This window comes from Fistularia commersonii, chromosome 3, assembly GCF_037954325.1.
Source record: "Fistularia commersonii isolate RoL2024-O1a breed Wild chromosome 3, RoL_Fcom_v1.0, whole genome shotgun sequence".
NCBI lineage: Eukaryota > Metazoa > Chordata > Actinopteri > Syngnathiformes > Fistulariidae > Fistularia > Fistularia commersonii.
This window is the reverse complement of record NC_141286.1, coordinates 1163616-1186595: the sequence shown is the minus strand read 5'-3', so window position 1 is coordinate 1186595 and position 22980 is coordinate 1163616. Positions and strand designations below refer to the sequence as shown.

General features: G+C 41.6%; 1 protein-coding gene across 4 annotated transcripts in view; it reads right to left on the bottom strand.

Annotated features, from left to right (window-relative positions):
* Window positions 1-1684: 1684 nt before the first annotated feature.
* Window positions 1685-22980, bottom strand: part of usp32 (ubiquitin specific peptidase 32) — a 52081-nt gene continuing 30785 nt past the window's right edge. For 2 of the 4 annotated variants that reach the window (XM_086140885.1, XM_086140910.1), the window contains 19 exons: window positions 22404-22569; window positions 20942-21096; window positions 20298-20379; window positions 20134-20208; window positions 18778-18916; window positions 18593-18698; window positions 17331-17504; window positions 16121-16295; window positions 15852-16003; window positions 13998-14109; window positions 13736-13920; window positions 13454-13638; window positions 11240-11326; window positions 10996-11116; window positions 9986-10177; window positions 9684-9909; window positions 8176-8621; window positions 6717-6809; window positions 1685-5968 (listed from right to left, as the gene is read on the bottom strand). In XM_086140885.1, the coding sequence (XP_085997011.1) occupies window positions 5795-5968; window positions 6717-6809; window positions 8176-8621; window positions 9684-9909; window positions 9986-10177; window positions 10996-11116; window positions 11240-11326; window positions 13454-13638; window positions 13736-13920; window positions 13998-14109; window positions 15852-16003; window positions 16121-16295; window positions 17331-17504; window positions 18593-18698; window positions 18778-18916; window positions 20134-20208; window positions 20298-20379; window positions 20942-21096; window positions 22404-22569 (3045 nt within the window). In that variant the 3' untranslated portion in view covers window positions 1685-5794. The remainder of the gene's footprint in view (window positions 5969-6716; window positions 6810-8175; window positions 8622-9683; window positions 9910-9985; window positions 10178-10995; window positions 11117-11239; window positions 11327-13453; window positions 13639-13735; window positions 13921-13997; window positions 14110-15851; window positions 16004-16120; window positions 16296-17330; window positions 17505-18592; window positions 18699-18777; window positions 18917-20133; window positions 20209-20297; window positions 20380-20941; window positions 21097-22403; window positions 22570-22980) is intronic. The other 2 variants (XM_086140894.1, XM_086140902.1) reach the window with 2 other exon arrangements.

Here is a 22980-nt window from a genome sequence, read left to right as displayed (position 1 = left end):
ACATATTTATATCACTTATCTTGATTTATCCAGCTTTCCGTAAGACAATCCATCAATCGTCCTCCTCCATATGAGAAGAAACACCGGCGGCTCAAACTGAGACAAACATGATTGACCGACAACATCTTTTAAATTTTTTGGGGTCAATCTGGAGAACTTACATGACTACTTTGGCCTTACGTCCACCAAATAAAAATTCTGAGTTTGGCCCACATTTGAACGTGTAAGAGATGTTCTTGCTGTTATAGTCGACATCCTTATACGTGATTCATCTGTCACGGTTCAGGATGCGCTTCTTCAAACAAACTCGCCGTTTCTCTGTTTCCGAATATATTCACTGACACACAAATACATGATAATTAACGTCAACGCAGCAACAGGAACAAACCTGAATTTTGGATTCCCACTGAGGAGGGCTATTCACAGCCACATCAAACACGTCAGAGCTTTTGTTTTAGGCTGAATTCTTCTCAGAATTCTCCAAAACAAAACCGGCAAATACAGGAAATTGTAAAATAAATTCAGAGGCTTCCTAAAAGTATACAAGTAGATATTTTTGGTATTTGAAAAAGGCTTCTGCAAGTTGGCAAATGATTTCTGGAATTTATTTCTTCATTCATGTGCCATTTTTTCCGACAGCTATGCAGAACTTACCATTATAGAAAAGTCTGAATATGAAATTCAATCCCTCTTTTTAAGAAATTTCCTTTAACTAAGTACAATACAACTTTTGTGTGCAAAAGCAGAGGCCAAGCAAGACAGTATCTATGTTTCTATGAGGCACTTAGAAACATAGATACTGGCCTTCAAAACCACCTCAGGAACAGGTCCAGCATATCTGACCGAAACGATAAGACCTTATGTTCCCGGCAGAGAGCTGCGTTCCTCTAATACAAACCTACTAGCAGTACCTTCTGCTCGCTCTAAGCCATCTCAGGCAAAACTGTTCTCAGTTCTACTACCTCAGTGGTGGAACAAACTTCCGGAAGCAACAAGACGAGCATCATCTCTCTCAACCTTCAAGAAACAGGTAAAAACTTTGCTCTTTCAGGACTTTTCACTGCGCTGATGCCCCAGATCAGGTTAGGCACCAAGTTAGGCTATGCAGTGTGTGTGTGTGTGTGTGTGTGTGTGTACGTTTGTGTACGTCTTTGTCAAAAAAAAAACAAAAAAAACCAACTCACTAACCCCAGCTTACTGTTCTGTATATTTCCTGTGCATCTTGTATTTGCAAGTGTATTTGCAGTCCTTATGTCCTCTATTGTAAGTCGCTTTGGATAAAAGCGTCTGCCAAATGTAATGTAATGTAACTTTGTGGCCATACACACATCAGAAAAGGTCACTTTTCACCAGGTTCAGCGTAGAAGAATACAAGAAAGGTAAGCAAACATTCAGCCATTTATATGTTTTATGTCTCGAGAGGCTTTTGCGGACTACAAGCTTTACTCGCTTGCTATCTTTAAAAACAGTATATTGGAATCAGTTCCTAAAAAAACTTGATTGAGAAATAAGAAGTGAACCGACTGACTTTTTATTTCGATGGCCGTCGGCGTACAGAAAAGGGAGGTTTCCGGAGGGAAATAAAACACCGACCACCGACGACGCCTTTCAAACACACTGAATGAAATGATGCGCGACGTCACCATAGATGACTTTTAAAAAACAATGAGCCCAAAAGTCTGGGTTTCCTCTGCAGAGTTTAATTTGTTGCTTGGATATCTGTTACAGTCAATGGTTTCACTCCATATACAACTACAAGTACAGTAGTTTATACAGTTCATATTCAAATACATAGTTTTATTGGCTTATTTACAAAACACATTTGTATGTACATGTTTTGATGTCAGTGCAATGTCACCTTCTTTCAACAAACACTTACAAAGTTCATTAAATTAACACATCTGCTTGAGATCTGACAAATAAAGAGGCTACACACCCTGACAGACGGCTCAGTAGTCGATCGCACTGCCTGCACATGCTCCATCTCTTTCTCCGGGGGCTTCGAGAACGGCGAGGATGATCCACAACATCAGCCCTGTGGTTCAAGAAACACTTTGTACCCAATTTAGCATCTGGGATTTTTCGTCGGAGGAAAAAACATTTCGCTGAAATGAACCCCCCTCTTTAAAAGCTACTCTTTGTTAATACACTTTAAGCTACGGGTGTGGCGAGCTTAGCATCACACGAGTTGTTAAGAGGTACATTCATACATACGACACAAAATATACTCGACAGTTTTGCAACTTAAATGACAAAGGATTCGGGGTTCTCAAGAGACAAATCTTCCCTTTGAGTGATTTGGTGACGTTCTCGACACGGGAGGGGGGGAAGAAAGCGGGGCGGAGGAACAAAATGGAGCAGGTACACAGAAATAGAAATCACGATTTGCTCAACAGACACACTCGTTTCAGTCGGCGACGTATTTCTCCAAATAAATCATCTTCTTAAAAACGACATCCAATCACAGAGATTCGTCGTCTCTCTTCACAGTGATCGGGCCGAGCTCCGCCTGCGCCGTTCAAACCCGCTCTGGAGGCTGCAGCCAGAGGCCAGAGCTTCGGGCGGAAGCGGCCAAAAACAAGTCCTGACGGTGCGTGAAATGGGAATTCAGGCTGAGAACTCGGAGAGCACATCGACACCCAAACACACCCAGGCCGCCGCTCAAATACTCCACAAACTTTGGTTACTTTTGAAAACATTTAGAAATGGATAAATGACTTTGGGGTCTTTCACTGGAGGAGGAGTTGATTTGTTGTTTCCACAGAAACGGGCAGAAAGCTTGTTCAAAAGAAAAAAAAAAACACAAAAAAACTCCCCATCGACGCTCATTCGCCGTTGCCTGAGTCTGGATGTTGGTGGATTAGATCGGGTTTAGATGCACTTTAGCGAAAAAAATATCAAAGATACCAATAAAAAAAAAAACTCCTTTCTATTCTGTCATCAAGTTGCGCGGTTCCATACCAGGTTTGCATCAATTCCTCGAGTTATTGTCGCTTCATTTCAATGGCATGACAGGAAGCTACCGGAACCGTTGCAGCCGAACGACAGCGCCGGCATGAATCCGGTCACTTCCAAATGTGTTTTGCGTGCTCACAGCAAACAACACACGCCAACAGCGCCGGCTTTCACTCATAAATCAAATCCAGAGCGAACAGAAGAGGGAGTCTCTCCACAAACCCAGGGGTGTGACATCACCGCCAAACGGCACGCCTTTCCCGCCAATCCCCGAGCAACCTCGACGGATCCGCCGCAGAGGCCACCGAACGCTACTTCCTGGACCGGAAACGAGCGCTCACGAGTTCGATTCACGAGCGCTCGAAAACTCTGATCATTCAAAGCTCCAGCTGAAGGTCCCTGAGACAGTTGGGCTGCAGAACAAGACGCCGCCAGTCAAACTCTCCACGTGGAGAAAGCAGGATGTCATCAAACTGTATTTCACCGCGGCGCCGAACGCTGTTTCCAAGTAGGACTTGACATACTTAATTTCAGGCACGACGCCGAGTAGTTCCATAAAAAGTGAAAAAACAAACAAAAAAAAAAACAGACGGAAATATAAATTTGTGTTCGAGGAGAAAAACATTTGGTTTAAGTACGACTAATGTGCGAATGTGTGTTGATGGTAAGCGTGAAGCGGCGCTCTGGAGGCCCGGCCGGCTCGGACAGCATCCGCCCGTCTCTCTTTTTCTTAATCTTTCATCCATGACGCGTTTGACTTTGGGGTGCAAATAAGAAAAAAACAACAACGTTTGATATCAGTAAGAATTCAACCGGGCGCATTTTTATCTCCGTCAAAATGATGGCCGACCTGTAAATTGAAGTGCTGGATATCATTTCCGTGGGAAAACTCGAGATGATCCATCGATTGCAACTTTGACTCTTGCAGTCGCTTTCCGATGAGTCACAAGGAAGTTACTCTCATTAACATGGATTAATACTTTGCCGTTGATAAACAGTAGAATTATTATTTTGCAGACATCTATTAATGGTTCATGTTGACTGAGTGGTTAACTCAGTCAACATCTAATAGTTCATACATTTAGTTCAGCATCAGCCACAAAAACAAGACCGAACTCAACAGTAACTACCACCACACTAGTAATCTAATCGTTCAATAAATTAATATAAATAAATCATTTGTTAAAATGAGTCGCATGTAAGTTAAAAATACACTTAAGGTGTATGAGATGTGTCCACATGGTCAGTGAGACTGATTCAATGCAAAGCTGAAAAGGCATTTATATTCATTTCTCCCAATCACTTGTATATAAACGCAATAAAAACTGGATAAATGTATGCTTTTATAAACACTTCATACATTTCTTACTGCGCATTAATCCACGTTAAGTCGTGTAATCTCACCTTGTTTTATTTAAAGTTTATTTAGCTTGATAACGCAGCGTGCTGATAGGATCCTCTCTTGCTACATGAAGAAACAGTTGGCGTTTTGTTGTTGTTATCGGGGGACGAAGACGGGGAGGAAGAGGAGGAAGAGGAAGAAGAAGACAACGAGGAGGACAAGGAGGACGAAGAGGACGAAGAGGAGGAGGAGATACGTCAGCATAGGTGCGTCAGCAAAGACGAAGAAAAGCTTTACGCCTCTGGCTTTGGCCTTTAAACCCATATCCACTCCTAGAGCGTTTTCTTTTTTCCCCCACGTTACGATGGATCCGAAAGCCTCACTAACGGCAAAAGAGAACAATCGAAACAATAACACATATTTTATAAAACAACTAGTCTGCAGTATCAAACAAGTATTAAATACGGAACCTATTATTTTTCTGGAAGCGTCTCTCCCTCGAAGTCATGGCACCGGTCCTGCTAAAGCCGGAGTCTGATTCTCAAGAGGAATTCCGAAAACAAATCAAACATTGCACAAAATCTCTGCTGATTTTTTGTTTTTTTTTGGCAGTTGTGCGATGACGCACAGTTCTGGGAACCGAATGCCTCGTCTCATTTTGACATCTGGACCTGTGAGTGTCCTAAAGAGGGCGAGGACAGCGTGAAATGCGTTTACTACGTTTCCTACGGCGAGAGGAGGCATCGGTTTTTGGGTTTAATACTGTCGAAGACGTCACGGGGACAGTTGGCCGACGAGTGAGAATCGATGAGCATATGAGGTAGCGTGTGATTCATTTCTTTCGTCCTTAAGACGCTATCGTTACTCCGCCAGACACCGTCGTCGTTTCATTTGCCCGTTCGTGTCCGGCGGCGACGAACACCGGCGAAAAACACAGCTCCTTTCCCTCCGGGACCCGTTTCAAACCAGGCATTTGAACGGGAGCGGGAATCCAGTCCTTGACCTCACACTGACATCTAGGGGCTTAATTTGTGTGTTTCCCATCATGTGACCTTCAGGGTAAAACAACATGACGGGCGACTGATGCACAATGACAAAGCGACATCACTCAACGGCTTGGCCACATCGGCATACATTCGGAAACACCCGCAACCGTAGGATACATGGATGTCATCGCAAGGACTGCGGAAGGGAAGGGAAGGTAAAGTAAGGGAAGAGAAGGGAAGGGAAGGGAAGGGAAGGGAAGGGAAGGGAAGGGAAGGGAAGGGAAGGGAAGGGAAGGGAAGGGAAGGGAAGGGGGGGAGCTTTTTTTCCAAAGTGCACCAGTTTAGTGCTTTTATTGTCTAGTGCCTTTCTACTAAATCCAGGATTCCTATCAAGTGTAGAAAGTGCCATGAAGCATCCTTAAAGATGGGAGCGCACTACTTTACTAGTCTTTAGCGGTTTGAAATAAATCCTCCCGCTCGGAGGGGCCGAAAGACGGAAGACCAGACGTCGTCACTGCAGGACACAATATTTCTTGTAGTCGGACTCAAAGTCTTCATCCATGCTACTGGTGTCGGCCATCTTCTTGCCGTCGATCTTTGGCAGGAATTGCGAGTAGTTGACTCCCTGCTGTTCGTAGAAGAGGATGTAAGCCGAGTCCGTGTCGATCTCCTCAGAATGTACCTCCTGCAAGTCCACAAACATTGAGGATTCATTCGTCCTTTGGGTCAGTGGCTAAAATTACAGCCTCGTTCACAGCGGTTTATCGGCGAATACTCGATTTTAACTGGTAAATACGCACCGATGTGCAGACCCGATCGCAACAAGGCTCAAATTAAAATCGTGATCAAATGTGCACCTAAATCCTTGTTTTATAAGATAAGATAAGATAAGAACAACTTTATTAATCCCGAAGGAAATTGTTGTGCCAGAGTTACAGAAAATATAACAGTAATAAATAATAAAAAGAATAGGCAGAATTAGAAATGAAATAAACTATAAACTATAAAGTGTTTCAGTGAAACTATAAAGTGTCTTAGTAACAAGTGATAAAACTATAAGTGTCTTAGTAACAAGTGAGGTAAGGAGTGCATAATAGTATGATAAAGGAAAAATTGTCGTGTACTGTTATGAAATGAAATATTGCACAGTTTTGTTTTTTTTAGGTTAAAGATAGGTTTTTATGGTTGCCGGCGGCTGAATGGAGAGGAATTCATCTCGATGCTTTCAATATGTCCGACACGCTGAATATGCATTTCTGTAGACCAGCTGGTACATTTGGAGTCAAGTTAGTTGATACACACAGTTTAGGCCGTGCTGAGTTGAATCTCTGTAGATGAAGATCTATAAGAACGGCTGATACGGAAGTATATAATAAACACGCCTATGGGATGAGTGTCTAATTACCTTCGCTATCATGAATAAGTAGTCTTACCTTACAGCTGCTGTCATTGTAGCAGTACCACTTGTCATTGGGGTTTTTGGCATATGTCACATAGTGGCCTCCTCCCAGAATTCCTGAATGGCACTGAGGAGGTGAAGAAGGAGGTCTTAGAGGTGCAGAAACACATGGGCATCAATTTCTCTAAATGTGTCATTACGAAGGCTTGCTGCAGAGCTGCAGAGCTGCAGAGCTGCAGAGCATGCTGTGTCTCCAGAGAAATAAGAATTCATTGGAAAATAAGACGCACGTCCCTTCCGCCTGAACCACAAATGGAAAAAAGAGGAAGGAAATGAAGCCATTTTTCTTTCATTTCTTTATACATCTATTTACTTCACCACCACTCTACCGGTAGACGTCAGTAGACTTGTACTACTGACGCCGCATTTAGACCCGCTGTATTACACTACTATCATTTATTTCATTATGGCTAATATTATTGATTACACTACAGCCTGATCAATACAACACTGATATCTGGCAGTAAAAAATAGCTTCAAGTTGTGTTCAAACATCTTACAAAAGACGCGATCCTGTTGAATAAATTGGTAAGATAAGATAAGAACAACTTTATTTATCCCGAAGGAAATTGTTGTGCCAGAGTTTCAAGTAAAACATAACAATAATAGATGGTAGTAGGAAGGAGGGAGAATAAGAAATACAATAAAATATAAAGTGTCAAAGTTAAGGCTATCGAGTGTTGCTATCAAGATCGGCGGTACGAGACAACCGTTCAGAACCAGGAGATGTGAAGACGGAGATAAACCAAACATCTGCAGACGTCACACAGGATTCTCATTTTGGAAACTCAAATGCTTCTACTTTGTTTACTTAAACGCGGCCAAAAATGAAAACGCCTCAATTTCGTGCTTCTTTCTACATTTGGGTTGGTTAACGTCACACCTGTCATCATCTTTGTGAGGTTAATACGTGCACATATTTCAGTCAGGCTTTAGAATAAATCAGTCATTAAGTTCACCTAACTATTAATTCTAATCATTGGCTGACGATTCACAGGTAAGTCAAATACTTTGGTGTCGGAAACTTTCCTTTTCATGCTTTTTCGCTGTATGTGAGTAAAGGTGACCTTGGGTTTTCAAAAATCAGTTGAAGTAAACGTTGAGTTGAAATAGACAAGGATCTATTCTAAGGATGTCACTCTGTTTATATTGTCGTTTAGTTGTGTATTTTTCACCCTCACTGTTCCAGTGTCATCCCTGTTGTTGTAGTTGTTATCTGTTGTTTACTTATCTGCCGTCTATTTATTCATGGATTTTTTTCGTCTCGCTATCTCCTCTCCTCTGCTATACACACACTCATGTTTATTTACTTTTTTGACATTATAACTGTTACGCTGCAGTGACAAAGGAATTTCCCCTATGAGGATCAATAAAGTTTATCTTCTCTTATTAGAATCGATCCCCGTGCAGTGAGTTTGAGTGACAGCTCTTACTGATATGGCGTAGAGGCTGTAGATGGCATCCATACACATGTTATCTGCGTGCGGCAGCAGAGCGCCGTCGTGGTCCGGGTTGCTCTCCGTGCTGCAGTCCGAGTTGAGTCCGTTGGCGTCTCCGTTCACCAGGGTCAAGTCACAGTGACCGCCGGACGCCTCGGTATTGAAGGATGTTTCTGATGCCGGCGGTTCCCCTGAGCCGGACAGGCTTCCCGCCGGGCCTCCTTCCGGGTCGGCCCGGGCCGTACCGTCTCTCGTCTCCGCCTCGGCGTTGGCGGAGCCCTCCAGGTTTTCCTTGCTGTTGGAGAGGCGGTGTCTGCCGCTGAGCTGAGGCAGGCGGAGCCGGCCGTGCCTCCGGCCTCCGCCGCCGGCTTTGGGGCTGCCGGAGGGGCTGCTGCTCCGACTCAGAGACGGGGCCGACTTTCTGCTCGAGGCAGGAGACACTGTCGGGATGAAGCGCATCGTTCGTGACTCTTTTTTCTCTATAACAAGCAAATGCTATCCATTCAAGCATCGCCTGGCATGCGTGTAAAATATATCACAGCCTATAATAGAAATCATCGCATCCGTCGCTGCGGTTTTCAGTCTTCTTCTTCTTCTTCTTCTTCTTCTTTCGGCTTTTCCCTTCAGGTGTCTCCACAGCGAGTCAACTTTCTCCATCTAACCCTATTCTCTGGATCCTCCTCTCTTTCACCAACTACCTTCATATCTTCTCTCACTACGTCCATAAATCTTCTCTTTGGTCTTCCTCCAGACCTCTTGCCTGGCAGCTCCAAGTCCAGCATCCGTCTACCAATATATTCTCTATCCCTCCTCTGTCCATGACCCAACCATCTCAGTCTGGCTTCTCTGACCTTCTCTCCAAAACATCTAACATGTGCTGTTCCTCTGATAGACTCATTCCTGATCCTCTCCATCCTGGTCACTCCCAAAGAGAACCTCAACATCTTCATCTCTGCAACCTCTAGTTCTGCCTGCTGTCTTTTGGTCATTGGAACAGTTTCTAGTCCAAACATCATCGCTGGTCTCACCACTGTCTTGTACACCTTTTCTTTTATTCTGGCTGATGTTCTTCTATCTCTTGGTACCCCTGACACTTTTCTCCACCCGTTCCAACCTGCTTGGACCGTCTCTTCACCTCTTCTCCACACTCTCCTACGCTCTGGACTGTTGACCCTAAGTACCTGAGATCCTCCAGCTTCTTGATCTCCACTCCCTGTAGCCTCACCGTTCCACCTGAGTTCCTCTCATTCACACACATATATTCTGTCTTGCTGTAACTAACTTTCATTCCTCTCCTTTCCAGTCTATTGGCGGTTATAAATCGTGTTCGTCAATAACCGGACTTTAAATGACCGACCACAGGGGAATTTAATGACAAAATAAATCCATGTGATAATAGCCTTCAAAACTCTGCACTTTCATCCTTCTACTCGAATGACTCAAACATTTCACAGCAGAAACAGGAGGGACGGCAGCTTTGCCAAAGCTAGACGTCCATCTACCTTTGAGGAGGTTGCAGAAGCCTGCCGGGGCAGAGATGGAGGACAGATTGTCCTCGGCGATCCTCAGCAGATCTTCACTCTCGCTGTGGGAGTGAAGGCAGGACTGTTCCAGGTCTCTGGGAGCCAGGAAGGCACTGGGGTCAAAGTTTTCCCGCGGAAATTTCACAATTTTCTGGGACTTGATCCAGCGACCGTTGACAAATTGGAAGCGCTTCAGGTGGACGATCTGAAAAAGGGAAGCCGAGCTTTAATATTTGAAGAACGAATGCATTTAATATATCGATTGACCAGTGGCTACTGACCAGTATGGGCGGCAGCCTCCAGAGGTCCAGCTTCTTGGTGGCCAGCCGGTGGGTTTTGCATTTGGAACAATAATAGAGTTCATCCTCGCCCAGTTCCTCCTCACTTGTGAAGGCTTTTAGACAACTGTCCAGACTGATGGGCTCGGCCTGGGCTCGGCGGGAAAGCTCCACGCTGCAGTGCTCCTCCACGATCTGCGAGGCCGGGTGTTAGTTGGACTCGGTAACTGACGCTTTCCTTCTGACTTGGAGGAAAACTTGCACTTACTGCGCCTTTTTTTTCCCCCCAAAGTTCAAGGTGCTTTACTGTCATTCAAATGTGTGCAACATGAGTGTAACATTAAAGTTGAAAGTAATCTAAATTTAAAATCTACCTAAAATCAAAATGTTTTGTTGTTCTCTGTAGACAGTGGATGAAAACCATCTGATACACCGGGATCACAAACAACATTCACACTAGAAATGAAGTTAAGGGACGTGAAACTCAAATGTCAGATTTCCAAGGGGCAAGAATTTCATTTTTTGTATTGTTGTTCAACATTAAGTAACACCTAAGTAGCGGCACTCTGTGCTGTCAAACTCAAGCTGTACCGCATGATGAACCGCAAACGTATTCATCAAGCCAGAGGATACTTAGAATGTTGAGTTATTTTAAAGAATCAAAAGAAGCAATAAAATAAAATGATAGTGGGAAGAGTTTGGTAAAGTCATAAGATGTCGGGGGAGGTTACAGTCAGATAAATGAAGCCAGAACTATAAAGAAAACAACTTAAAGCACAGTAATGAGCATTCGATGAGGTTCGCGGACCACATTTCAGATTGTAATTTGATCTAAAAAGGTCATTGAAAGCCATTCGAAAAAAAAAAAAAACAATTAAAAGTGAGCAAAGTTTAATCAAGCTGAGAACCTGCTAACTGAACGTTTACAGACTGATTATCCTCCAAGTACGCGGGATGTGTGTGTGTGTGTGTGTGTGTGTGTGTGTGCATTCGCATGTTGGTGTGTTTCTCACCCTTTCCTGCGAGGTCTGGTATCGGAGATGCAGAGCGGTGGGATCCCAGTCCACAGCGATGTAAGCGTTTCCCACGGAGGCTCTGTCTTCAGTGCATTCCACTGTGCAGCCTCTGCAGAACCTGGTGACACAGCGGGGAAGGACACGTCACCTGGGTTTGCTGCATCACCCTTCTTAAACGCTAAGAAATATTACTCGTGGATTTTAATTTTAAAATCCGTTTGTGTTTCAGATCCCGTCTTACCTGTACCAAGGGCAAAAAGCACACGAGTTTCCATCCTTGGCCACGACTCTTAAAGTGAAGGGGTACTGGTAGCCCATGCTATCGTCACTGCAGGTCAAATACAAACAAAATAAGTTAAAATCACTGTCAGGTCTTACACTTACATTGGCTGTTACTTGGGTGCTTGACAGTTTTATGCCAGCTGGTAAATACCTTTTCACTAAACCAAAACATAGAAAATCCGTGCAATTATTAATTCCGCAAGTAAATGGAGGCCGTGGAAAGGTGAACTTGCAGACATTACCATGATGAGACGAAAACTTGACTAAAGAGTCTAATGGTCGATCAGGGCAAACCATGAAAGTGTTTATTTCCCTACGGAAACAAGAAATTAGATTGTGCACGTAGAGTGTACGGCTTGAGCTGCTGCAAGAGCTGAACACAAGGTTACGTTTGTAAGAACGACCTGCTGCAAGTGACTGTGGCTGATAGAAATCCATGAGATTCATCTCCTCTCAGAAATAAGACCCACCACACTTTTCTTATCACCATCAACAAGCTGGGAGGAATTCTTGGTTTAAATGAGGAAAAACTTGCCAAATCAATCAATCAATTCCATTTAAATTTAGATATAAATTTAAATTTTTAACATTTAAATTTGAACAAACATTTTTTTTGAGTCTCCAGGCAATATCCAAACTTTTTGGTCAATAAAAAATCCCCGTCTAAGATGAATGAGAGGCAGTGAAAATGGAAAAAAAGGACAAAACAATCCAAGGTTTTCTTAGTTATGGACAAACATACTGATTGGAAACTCTGGCTGTTTCTCTCATTAAAAAAGATAAACTTTCAGTCATTTAATCCAGCAGCACCAAGTTCTGACCCAATTACTTTGCCTTTATCAAAGAACGATTAAAATATCGCTGTGTGAATAGGAGCTGTCACACAGTAAATAAGGGTGGTGAAATATCAAATGATATCAAAAGAGTTCACCTGTATATCACGACTCACATAGAATAGTTTGAATCAAATCATTTTAACAGACAATCTGAGTTGGAAGAATGCAGTATTATAATGAACGGTTCCTTTTTTCCTTCTGTGTGTTTCTGAATGTGTGCATTTCTGAATGAGAGATAAATAATCTTGTATTCATGTTCATGTGTAATTAAAGACATTTAAATCCTTGGAATTCTTGGTTTAAATATTGGTCTAATCTACCGAAATGTCACAACCCGTCATGCAGCAACTCTATGAGCACCCGACGGGTCACAGCCTACTTACATTTACAGCGATCCCTCGCTATAACGCGCTTTACTTTTCACGGTTTCGCTACTTCACGGATTTGCATGGTGCATTGTGTTCTGCATTCTGATTGGCTAAAAAGTCACTCCGCTTCTTCTCTACCTGTGCGTCAATAACGTTGCAGTTTAATATGTACACGTACGTAAAACAGCTTGACAAATTTACATGACGTACGTGCAAATTCTCTCGGGATTTCAAGTTTCTCTAAAACCCATAATGTTGACAAAACGCTCTGGAGCGACAAAAGCACCTTGCAGGGCCCAAAAGGCAGCGGAAGACGCTATCTATGGCAGATAAAGTTAAACTTCTGGACATGCTAAGGGAAGCTAAAAGCTACGCGGCTGTAGGTCGGCATTACGGAATGAATGAATCTTCCGTTCGTTCCATAAAGAAGGAAGAAAAAACATAAGGACGACAGCAGCGATAAGTTTTAATAAGGATGCAAAAAGGGTTGCGACTGTCCGCCATTTTTTTCATAATCATTTTTAATTTTCTCCTATTTAATCCAATGACTCGGGTCGCGGTGGGCGGCGCTAATCTCTGCCATTTGAAACCTTCTGTTCACATTGATGATTAAAATTATTATTTGACAGTACAGAAGTTATTTGTTGAAAAAAAAACCTTTCGAAAGTACAGTACTTTTATTTGTGAAACAAATGATTGAGCCTGTAAAATGGTTTGTTCTTTCTTTTCAATGTATAATAGAGTATTTAATTGTATAATAATTGGTAAAAAAAATAAATAAAGGTTTCTACTTCACGGATTTTGCCTATAAAAGGTCTTTTTGGAACGTAACCCCCGCAGAAAACAAGGGTTTACTGTACAGCGTTGGAGAGCTTAAACTGACGGTGCAGTTCAGGTCAGTTCAGGTCACTTTCGATCACTTTGCACAACCTGATCTTATTTGCTGTCGTGGGGTCGGCTAGTTCTCACCAGTCTTGGGCATGGTTGCTAGATTCCTGCGGAGGCAGCGGGCTCGCCAGTCGGGACACTTGAATCCATACGGCATCGTAGAGGTCCTTCTTACTGGTGTGCACGGTGCAGGGAACAATAAGTGGCATGCCGAAGAGACTAGGCCGGTTCTTCTGAGATGACAGGAAGTACAGTTCGGTGCGCATCTAAAAGGAGAAAGAAACATTTTGAAATTTGCTAAACAACAGAGACCCCCGTCAAGACGGACGCTGGAAGAAAGTATTAACAAAGCGCATGACTTACCATTTTCCTGTGCATTGCGATGATGTAGCCGATGAAGGGGCTGTCCTGTACTGGAGTAACGTGACCATTGGGAATGCCGTTAGCAAGGGGGACCTCGGGGCTGCAGGTGGCGAAGGCCGGCCCGCCATTCGGGATGGATTTATTATCCGGGTGTCCGTTGGGTGCCGAGCCATTGGGTGTGACGTCTGAGGGTCGGGAAAGAGCCAGTTCATTGTGGCGTCTCGGACAAATTCGGATTGGATTGAACATAAACAAGGCTCGCCTGTTAGCGTGGGTGAGCTCAGAGAGGTTGGAGAACCTGGAACGGGGATCTCAAACGCACACAGGAAACCGTTGACGGACAGACGGACCTTCTGGTTGTCCTGAGGGAAATTCTGCAACAGAGAGTTTTGGAAACAAGACATTGTTTCTTGGAAGACAATAGCACATTTGTGATGGAGGTCGACACGTGCTGTTGGATTTGACGGCTTTTTAAATAAATACTGCTGCTATGCCTTCATGATTTTATTAAAAGTACACGGAGGATACTGATATGGGCATTTTGGGGATTTTCACTATGCGTCTAAGAAGAACAGCAGAGCAGCTTAACAAAAATGGCTCACACGTGCACATCTTCTTATGGCAAACACTGTAAAATTGCCCTTGTGCAAATACATATATGTTATGTTCACATGACATAACATTATACACAAATTTAGAAAAAATAAAACCATGAATGAAACAAATAGCTTTGCGCAATCTAATTTTTTTCTTGTGAAAAATAGCAAAAATCTAGACTTCAGAAAAGTAGTCAATAGCAGGGTGCAATTTTATATTAAAAGAACTAAATCTCAAATCGATGTCTCCAACTGCATGATATTTCGCTGCAAGACTCACATAAACTAAACGTATATGAAGAGGATAGAAAACGCAGTCAGCGTTTTAAAATCAAATAACAACACACTTCACTGTTATTTCACAACACAATCAAATATCATCCTTGAATCTTTAAATTTAAGTGCAACCATATCAGAGTTAAAAGGTCAAAAATCTCCAGCAGGAAACCAAAAGGTTCATATGTGAACAATGAAAGAGAACAAAACTTGAATTTCTTCTGTCATTTTACTGCATCGCTTTGTTTGTGTTCACCATTTTAGCTTTTGATCATATCATTTTTCAGACCCACTGTTGCCGTGATGGGGGATTTAAAACAGACAGAATTCATTTAAAGCAGAAAACAGGAGACAGTGAGTAAGGGCCAACGAAAAACCATGGTAAATATGGGCCAGCCACCAATTTCCTGATGAAGTCATCAAATAACTCTGATTCTTTAGCAAACAAACTGAATAATAAATGTGTTCAGTTGGTTGTATACAAACTGTACAAAGATTGAAAGCAAATCTCTCCGTTTCTGTTTTACCTGCTGTGATACGTTTGCTGTCAAAAAGACTTAAATGTTCTTAATTTTCCTTCCTCAACCCCACTGTCTCCGATCCAATTCCTTTAACCGCCACCTCCTTTATTTCTCTTCGTCCTCTATGTTCATATAGGTATCGGTCATTAAACATTAAACGAGACGACAGTATGGTTTTATTTGAGAAAAGCACTATGAACAGACTCATGATGAGATGCCTAATAAATAAAACGCTTTAAGATAAGATAAGATAAGATAAGATAAGAACAACTTTATTAATCCCGAAGGAAATTGTTGTGCCAGAGTTACAGAAAAAAATAACAGTAATAAATAATAAAAAGAAAAAGGCAGAATTAGAAATAAAAATAAACTATAAACTATAAAAGTGTCTCAGTGAAACTATAAAGTGTCTTAGTAAACAAGTGATAAAACTATAAGTGTCTTAGTAACAAGTGAGGTAAGGAGTGCACAATAGTATGATAAAAGGAAAAAATTGTAGTGTAGCTGTTATGAAATGAAATATTGCACAGTTCTGAGTATTGCACAGTGAAATGAAATATTGCACAGTTTTTTGTTTTTTTTTTATTCCAGAGGTGGGTGAATGTGTTATGAGTGTAGATTGGCTGTATCAGCCTTTAATTCAAAATCTCTTGAAGTTGAACGGCACAAAAACCCCACGGAGACATCCGGCTCGTGATAATGTGCTCAGCCAAGTTTCGGTACCTTGATGTTGGAGGTGTGAACCTCAGCCAGGAGGATCTGTTCGGGCTTCAGGCTGCACAGCTCACTAAGTTGCTTCTTCAGTCCCGTGTACTTCTCATCCATGTTCAACCTCAAGCCATAGCGCACAGGTGTAGAGCCATCCAGCTTAATAACTGATATAACACACGCCATTCAGTTTGCAACATCTATCTATCTATCTATCTATCTATTGATCTATATATATATATATATATTTATATTTATCTTTGCTGAATTGTGCATTTCATTACCAGTGATCTCTAAATGCATGGAGCTGTCCATGGGAAGGGGGAGAGACAGGAAGTTGAAGGGGTCAAAACGAGCACTGATGTGGCCGCAGGTTTTACACTTCACTTGGGACTTGAGCTGACCATGGAACAGATCTACAACTATGGAACGATTTCTTCTCAGGTGGTTGTCCCATGCCTTTAAATAAACACACACACACACACACACACACATTCATGTTAGGACTTTCCCAAATGTATGGATCCAGTTGACTGACTCAATTGAGAAAAGCAACAGTAAATCCCTACAAGATGCTGTTATTTGAGGATCATGGACTTTCTATGAACATAGTGATCGCTTTTTTAGCTTCAGTTACCATGCTTACCTGCACCAGGATAAACAAACCATAATCAGTACAGAGCCTGACGTAGCATAAGTAGCATATAGCTATAGAATTAGAGACTTTAGATGCAGTACGTGGGGCAATGAATTATTACACCATAGTGATTGTTTCTATAATGCCAGGCCTTTACAATGAAAATGTGTAAAAATAAGCACTGTTCACTGTTGCTCTTTGCCAAATAAAATTGATGGAAAATTAGCCTGCAGAGAACCAATGTTTAATATTGGAATTATTCCGACTATTTCAATACTATCTTTATTTGTTTTTTTAAATCAACGCTTGGCAAAATGTGACCAAAGTTGGTGATCATCTCTTGATTTACACAAAGGCAAAGATAAACACACCATCATTTGGCTATTGGTATTTTATATTATGATACACAATATAAATACAGAAGATGCACGAGCATCTAGTGTGACATATAACACACATAATTCCCATTGCCATGCTGGCACTGACTAGACTGTGATTCATCTTTTGAGTATTTTTTTGGCATAATAAAAAAGTCAGAGAACTTGTAAAAATAAGTTACATATGTACAAACCAGTAAAAAGCAGGGAAAAATTCCAGTCTTCTATAAGAGTTGGTAAGACAGGCAAGATCATACATGTTTCTAAACATCTAAAACCCTTGGCCACGACACAACTATACATCATATAGGATCATTTTGAAGTTGATTTTAGTTCAGATTGCCAAGATAAGAAATACAATTGCTGAAATGTTTGGATAAGACTCAAATCAAAGATTTAAAAATATGGTCAATTCTATATATATATATATATATATACACACACACATAAACACATCTATATCTATAGTGTATCTCTGACCTCAGAGGCAACCTCCAAGTCAGGCCGGCCGTCGCTGTCCTTCAGTTCCACATACGGCTTCTCATGAACTCGATTGAGATCTTCATGGAGGCCGTCAAGCAAGAACGCCAACAGCTCCTGGGAGTCCTGCTGCTGGAAGCCGTTGAAACGCGGAGCATACTTTGCTATTGTCCACTGGAGAAATGGAAAAAAGCCAAAATGAATGTTATTTCATTGTGTATTTTTAACACAAAGGTGTGTCTGCAGTTCAGAGTGCAAAAGGCAAATGTGCAATTTTGTACAAATTCCTTAGACCTCGATCACATGACGCATTCTGGGAGTCACTTCGAGTTGTTTTTCAGTCTTTTTTCTTCTTTTCCTTTCTGCTATTTGCTTCACCTTTCTCCATCTGACCCTGTTCTCTTTATCCTCGTCTCTCACAACAACAAACATCAAATCCTCTTTCCCTCCCTCCATAAATCTCCTCTTCAGTATTCCTCAGAACCACAATTGTTTTTCAGTAGTGCAGTATTTTTGACGTTTTTACATTTGAACAGCTCATTAATAAATAATTCAAATCCCAAGTACTAAAATAAACAGCAACACATTTTTGTTTTTGCAGGCTGAGGCGCCTTTTGGATCTACTTTGGTGGGCATTTTTAATGTCTCTTTGCTATTTTGGCTTATTGTGACTTGATAAGCACATAAAATAACCATCACCTTTTGATTTTATGTCATTTTGAGAACCACATACTTAATACACATGATAAAGTAGTTTAGACTTTCAACAAATTAATGTTTGACAAAATTCAATACTGAATATCAGTAAATCAGTACACAGTAGCGATTCATTGCCACGATTAAATATCAGTTTCTTTATAAACCATAATCATTTTTTTCTTTACTCACATTCTACAAGTCATTGCAAGTGAGTGAAAAAACATCCCCAATAGTTTGTGTCGTAATGTAATATTTAGAAACCTAACGGGCTCACATGACTTTTAACACAAAGACAAAAAGCCACACAAGCCGGCATCTCAAAACTCACAATACGAACATTAATTAACGTACTAACATACAGCAGTGGAAATTTGTCCTAGGCTATTTTAATATATTCTAGTGAGTTTCGAGGTCCGTACAAACATGTGCATTAGCTGAAATATAGTTGGAATCTTAAAAAAGTTCCCTACAAATACCAATAAGATTTTTGCAAGTTGTACTATTCCAGGCCAAAAATATTTCCTAAGAGTCGCGCATACACACACACACACACACACACACACCCTGAGTTTGAGTGGAGCTACATTCTTCTGCGTGCCACTCCACAGCTCCATCACCAGGTCTCCGTAACACTTGGCCATATGACCTCGCATCCCAATGGGGTTGGTTCTGCAAAAACATGGAAACACTGTGAATGACGTGACTGGCTCAGGATGATGGCGCTCGTCCGACGCTGTTTGAAGGACACCTGTTGAGCTCATAGAGATGTTTTCCTGAGATGAAGTAGTCTGTGAGAGGCTTGGTGTTGCTCACACACTGGATACTGGAGTTCATGAAGCAGGTGTTGCCAAGGTTACTGAGACCGGTCGCTCCTTTCTCTGTAGGAACTGCGTTAGGGGAAGAGTTACCGGCGTGAGAAAGCTTGACGTACTGCAGACAAATTCCATGCAAAACTGATCACTCCAACAAACTTTACTGTGGTTTAAACCAGAGGTCGGCAACCCGCGGCTCCTCTTTCACCTTTACACCGCGGCTCCGAGCGGCTTGGGAAAATAAATGATAAATATTCAATTGAAGTGTATTTCATTTGTGTTAATTCCTTTTTTTTTACTTTTATTTCTAAGTTGGAAGATTATTGTGATCTTGAAATATTAAATAAAATTATATTTATTATTTTTCGCCGCTCAAAATAACATCACACTCGCGGAAGCCGGTAAAGTCCCGATTTGCAGATGCTGTGCGCAGAAGTCCCATAAACCAGGTAAAATAAATATTTGAGAAGATATTTTGCAAATATTTATTTTTTATCGTTTACTGACACAGTGATTTTTTTCCCGATTTATTTTTAAAATTCAGGTCAAGGCTCCGCTACACGCTCTGAAAGCCCAAAGCTCAAAATGAGTTCATTACATAAATAAAATTTAATTTTCTCCGTAATACTTTGTGAATTTCAGAAGCAACACACGACACACTTGTTTATACAAAGTGTAAAGGTAATAAAAAGTAATATATACAGTGGTACCTTTATTTTCGACGTCAAAAAGTAATTGCGGCTCCCAGTGTTTTCTTTCCGAGGGAACCGGGTCCAAATGGCTCTTTGGGTGTTACGGGTTGCCGACCCCTGGTTTAAACTAAACAACCTCAAAGACTGATTCTAGTGTGCAACAAGATCACCTGATACTGTTCAATACATAATGGGAGAAAGAACTACCGGTAGTCAAAAATCATTTCTGACAAAATATTCTGTTTCTAAATGAGTCCATTTGATGACACGGTCTGAGTCTGCGAACTGGCAAGAGTCGACTGAAGGTGAAAATGCTTGAAAAGCTGCTAGTTTGATGAGTTTGATGAGCCTATCACGAGGGGTATCAAGGAAGAAAAGAAATAGGGGATTGCAGTGGCCTTTATTTCTATTTAGTGTTGTGTCAGGTGCCGGGTAACAAAATAAAGTGCAGATAACATGAAATTATAGCCAAAGAATCCCATATAAAGTACTTGGACCCATTGGTTTGCATATCATGTCAATTATGGTAAGAGAATTCCATGAGACAGAAAATATCATCCCAAATCTTCCCTTGCCTCATGCAGCCTCATTTTTGCGTACCTTTGTGTCGATCCATCTTACTACTGTTGGCGATGAAAGACATTTCTTCAGGCCAGCTCATGTCTTTGTTTCTGACTGACGATAACAAAGACGTTTCTCTGATTAGCCGATCCGACCCCAAATTACAGGTCAGACAAGTTGAGAGACGTAAAAAGGTTGAATACCTTCAATGACAAGCTGCTGCTCATCCTGGATCTTCAAATTTTCCAGTGTGTGATCTTCATCATCCAGGAGGGTTAGGTAGTTCTGCAGAAATGACGGAAATCGGGGATTCAGTAACAATGAATGACTATCTATCGACTTTGGCTTTTGGACAAAACATTCAGATTTGCTAGATTTTCACCCCAGGTTGTGCCATTAGTGTCAGAAATACATGTTGTAAACAAATAGAGACACACAGCAAGAAAAAATGTCAATAATGAAACATCTATAAACTAAGTTTCTTTCTAAACAATGAGTTTGTTCAACGCTTTGTTACCATTTTATAATAGTTAGTGCTAATGCTATGCTTTCAATTCATGTTTACTTTAACAACCAAACAACACATTTGGAGATTTCGAATGTCCATGAGAATAGCTTGACATTTTTTCAAGAATGACTGTATTTTTTTGTGTTTCACAAGCAAGAATTAAAATTGTGCTTTTATCTGTTGTTGTTTCTACATATTTTCCTCCATATCGATACTGGGTGCCCAGAACAAAAAGAAAAGAAAAGAAAAAATCAAGGTCTGATCGTGGTAATCCTTAAAATGTATCACTCTCTTTCAAATAATGAGAAAAACAAAATATAACAGGCTGGCATTACTCACGTCACTGATGTAGAGCCACAATCGCATGTCCTCCTCTTTGATGCGAAGCCTCTGCGACAGATAAAGGTGAATATCCTTGATGGTGGACATTCGGCTGAAGCAGCTGGTGTACGCTAACACCCGCTTCAGGGGAGCGTTCGGGGACGGCATGTTTCCTGCTCGGGTTCATAGGACAGACGGAAAATGACACAGACGCACCGCCGTCTTCGACTAAGTTCTGATAATAAATCCGATGTTGTGTGAAAGTAGTCAATCTATGGTGTATTAATCACCCACACAAATTGCAGCACACTGCTTAGGATTAGTTGTAAGGAAGCAGCAAGAAAGGACCATTCTGTAAATCAGGGCAGATGTGATCCGTCAATCAACTTAAGCGTTTTCAGATTGGGATTGGATAAAACAAAATGCAAACCACTCAAAAAAGGACCAGTAAAATAAATTAAAAGGTGAAATAAATGATGCTGATTCATAAACCAGTGATTTAAAGATGTGTGATTTTTTAGTATTTCTATCGGCACAGTCCTGCTATTCAAGTAGACGAGAAATCAAACACTCCTTCAACTCCCAATGTCTTCTCGCCGGGTCTGGAGGATTCAGCTAGCAAACTTTTTCTTAGGAAAAATAATCTAGTTCTCAAGCTAAACTTCACGTCTGCCTCTTTAGATGTTGTGACAGAATAAATGGCCAGCTTAGACACCAAACACGGGCCTGCAGTCGAAATGGCGGCCGCTCGATGCGGCGTGCTGACCGGAGGCCGCGCTGCTCGCTTAACCGAACAAGTGCAGCTTTGTAAACGATTCCCTGCATTTACTTGAGTGCTGGACACAACAGTCCACTTCTTCCTTTCGGCGTTTCCCTTCAGGGGCCGCCAGAGTGAATCTACCTCCTCCATATAACTCTGTTTTTTGTATCCTCTCCTTTCTGAATGTATGTCCTCTCAACAGGAATGAGTGTTTGAAGTGGTTTTATAGCTTATTTACAAAACAAATACTGGGAGTATTGATGCAGAAGGCAAGACGTTGCTTGAGATATTACCACGATTAACCAAGCCGGGTATTTCTCTTTATTTTGCTCAAGATGCATTGGTACAAAGTTTGGACGACTGGCAAATTGTTCAAGTGGCTTATTACTTGCTTTTGTCTGTTTCTCAGCTTGTTTTTTTTCTGGAAACATTGTTTCTAAATGTCTACAAGGACCAAATTACTGTTATAAATGTTTAACCTTTGGAGTATTTCAAACCGTTTCGAGTGATGAAGCGATATACATCCAATGTTTGATCGAGAATCGTCAAAAATACTTGAATAGCAAGGTCTGTGTTGAGCGTCAATCCCCTTCGTGGGCCATTGGTTTATTCCAACGCCCACTCCAGAGCATCGCCTCGCCACTCCAGGAGGATTAAGGGGGTTGTGGGATAAGGCATTTGTCGACGGCTCGCTCCGGTCTTGCTGCAGGCTTACGTTACCTCTTGGCGGGGGCATATTTTGTGGGAACATTCGCAGGCTGGTCATACCCATATTGACCCAGATGTTGGACTGAGGCGGGCGTGTTGCCGGCTGCTGGCGGAGGAAAAGCAGGTAGCGGGGGAAGAGCTCCAGCTCAGCTTGGCCCGTCTTGCTATCAGTGATGACCTGTCAGAATGAAAGGCCAAGTGGTTTATTCTCCTTGTCAAAGTTCAAAACAATGACTACATCAATTAATAGAATAAAACTCTGGTGAGGGAAACCTGAGGTTGCTGTGTACACCAATACATCACACTTATCAAAATGTGAAAAGTGGCCCAGGAAAGAATGAAGCACACACAGTAAATGTATTCCATTGATTCCTCTGCAAGTTGAAGGTCTCTTTATATCATAAATGAATCCACGTGCATTTGCAAGGACAGATTTCATCAAAATTCCTGACAACTAAACAGGAATTGTACAGCAAGACTGAAAGCTTTTATATCATCTTAAATCCTGTGCTTAATCACAGTTAGCCTTTTCTTATTGTTTATCTACAAAACAGTTTTACAATGTTTTGCAAAAGTAAGGGTATATTTA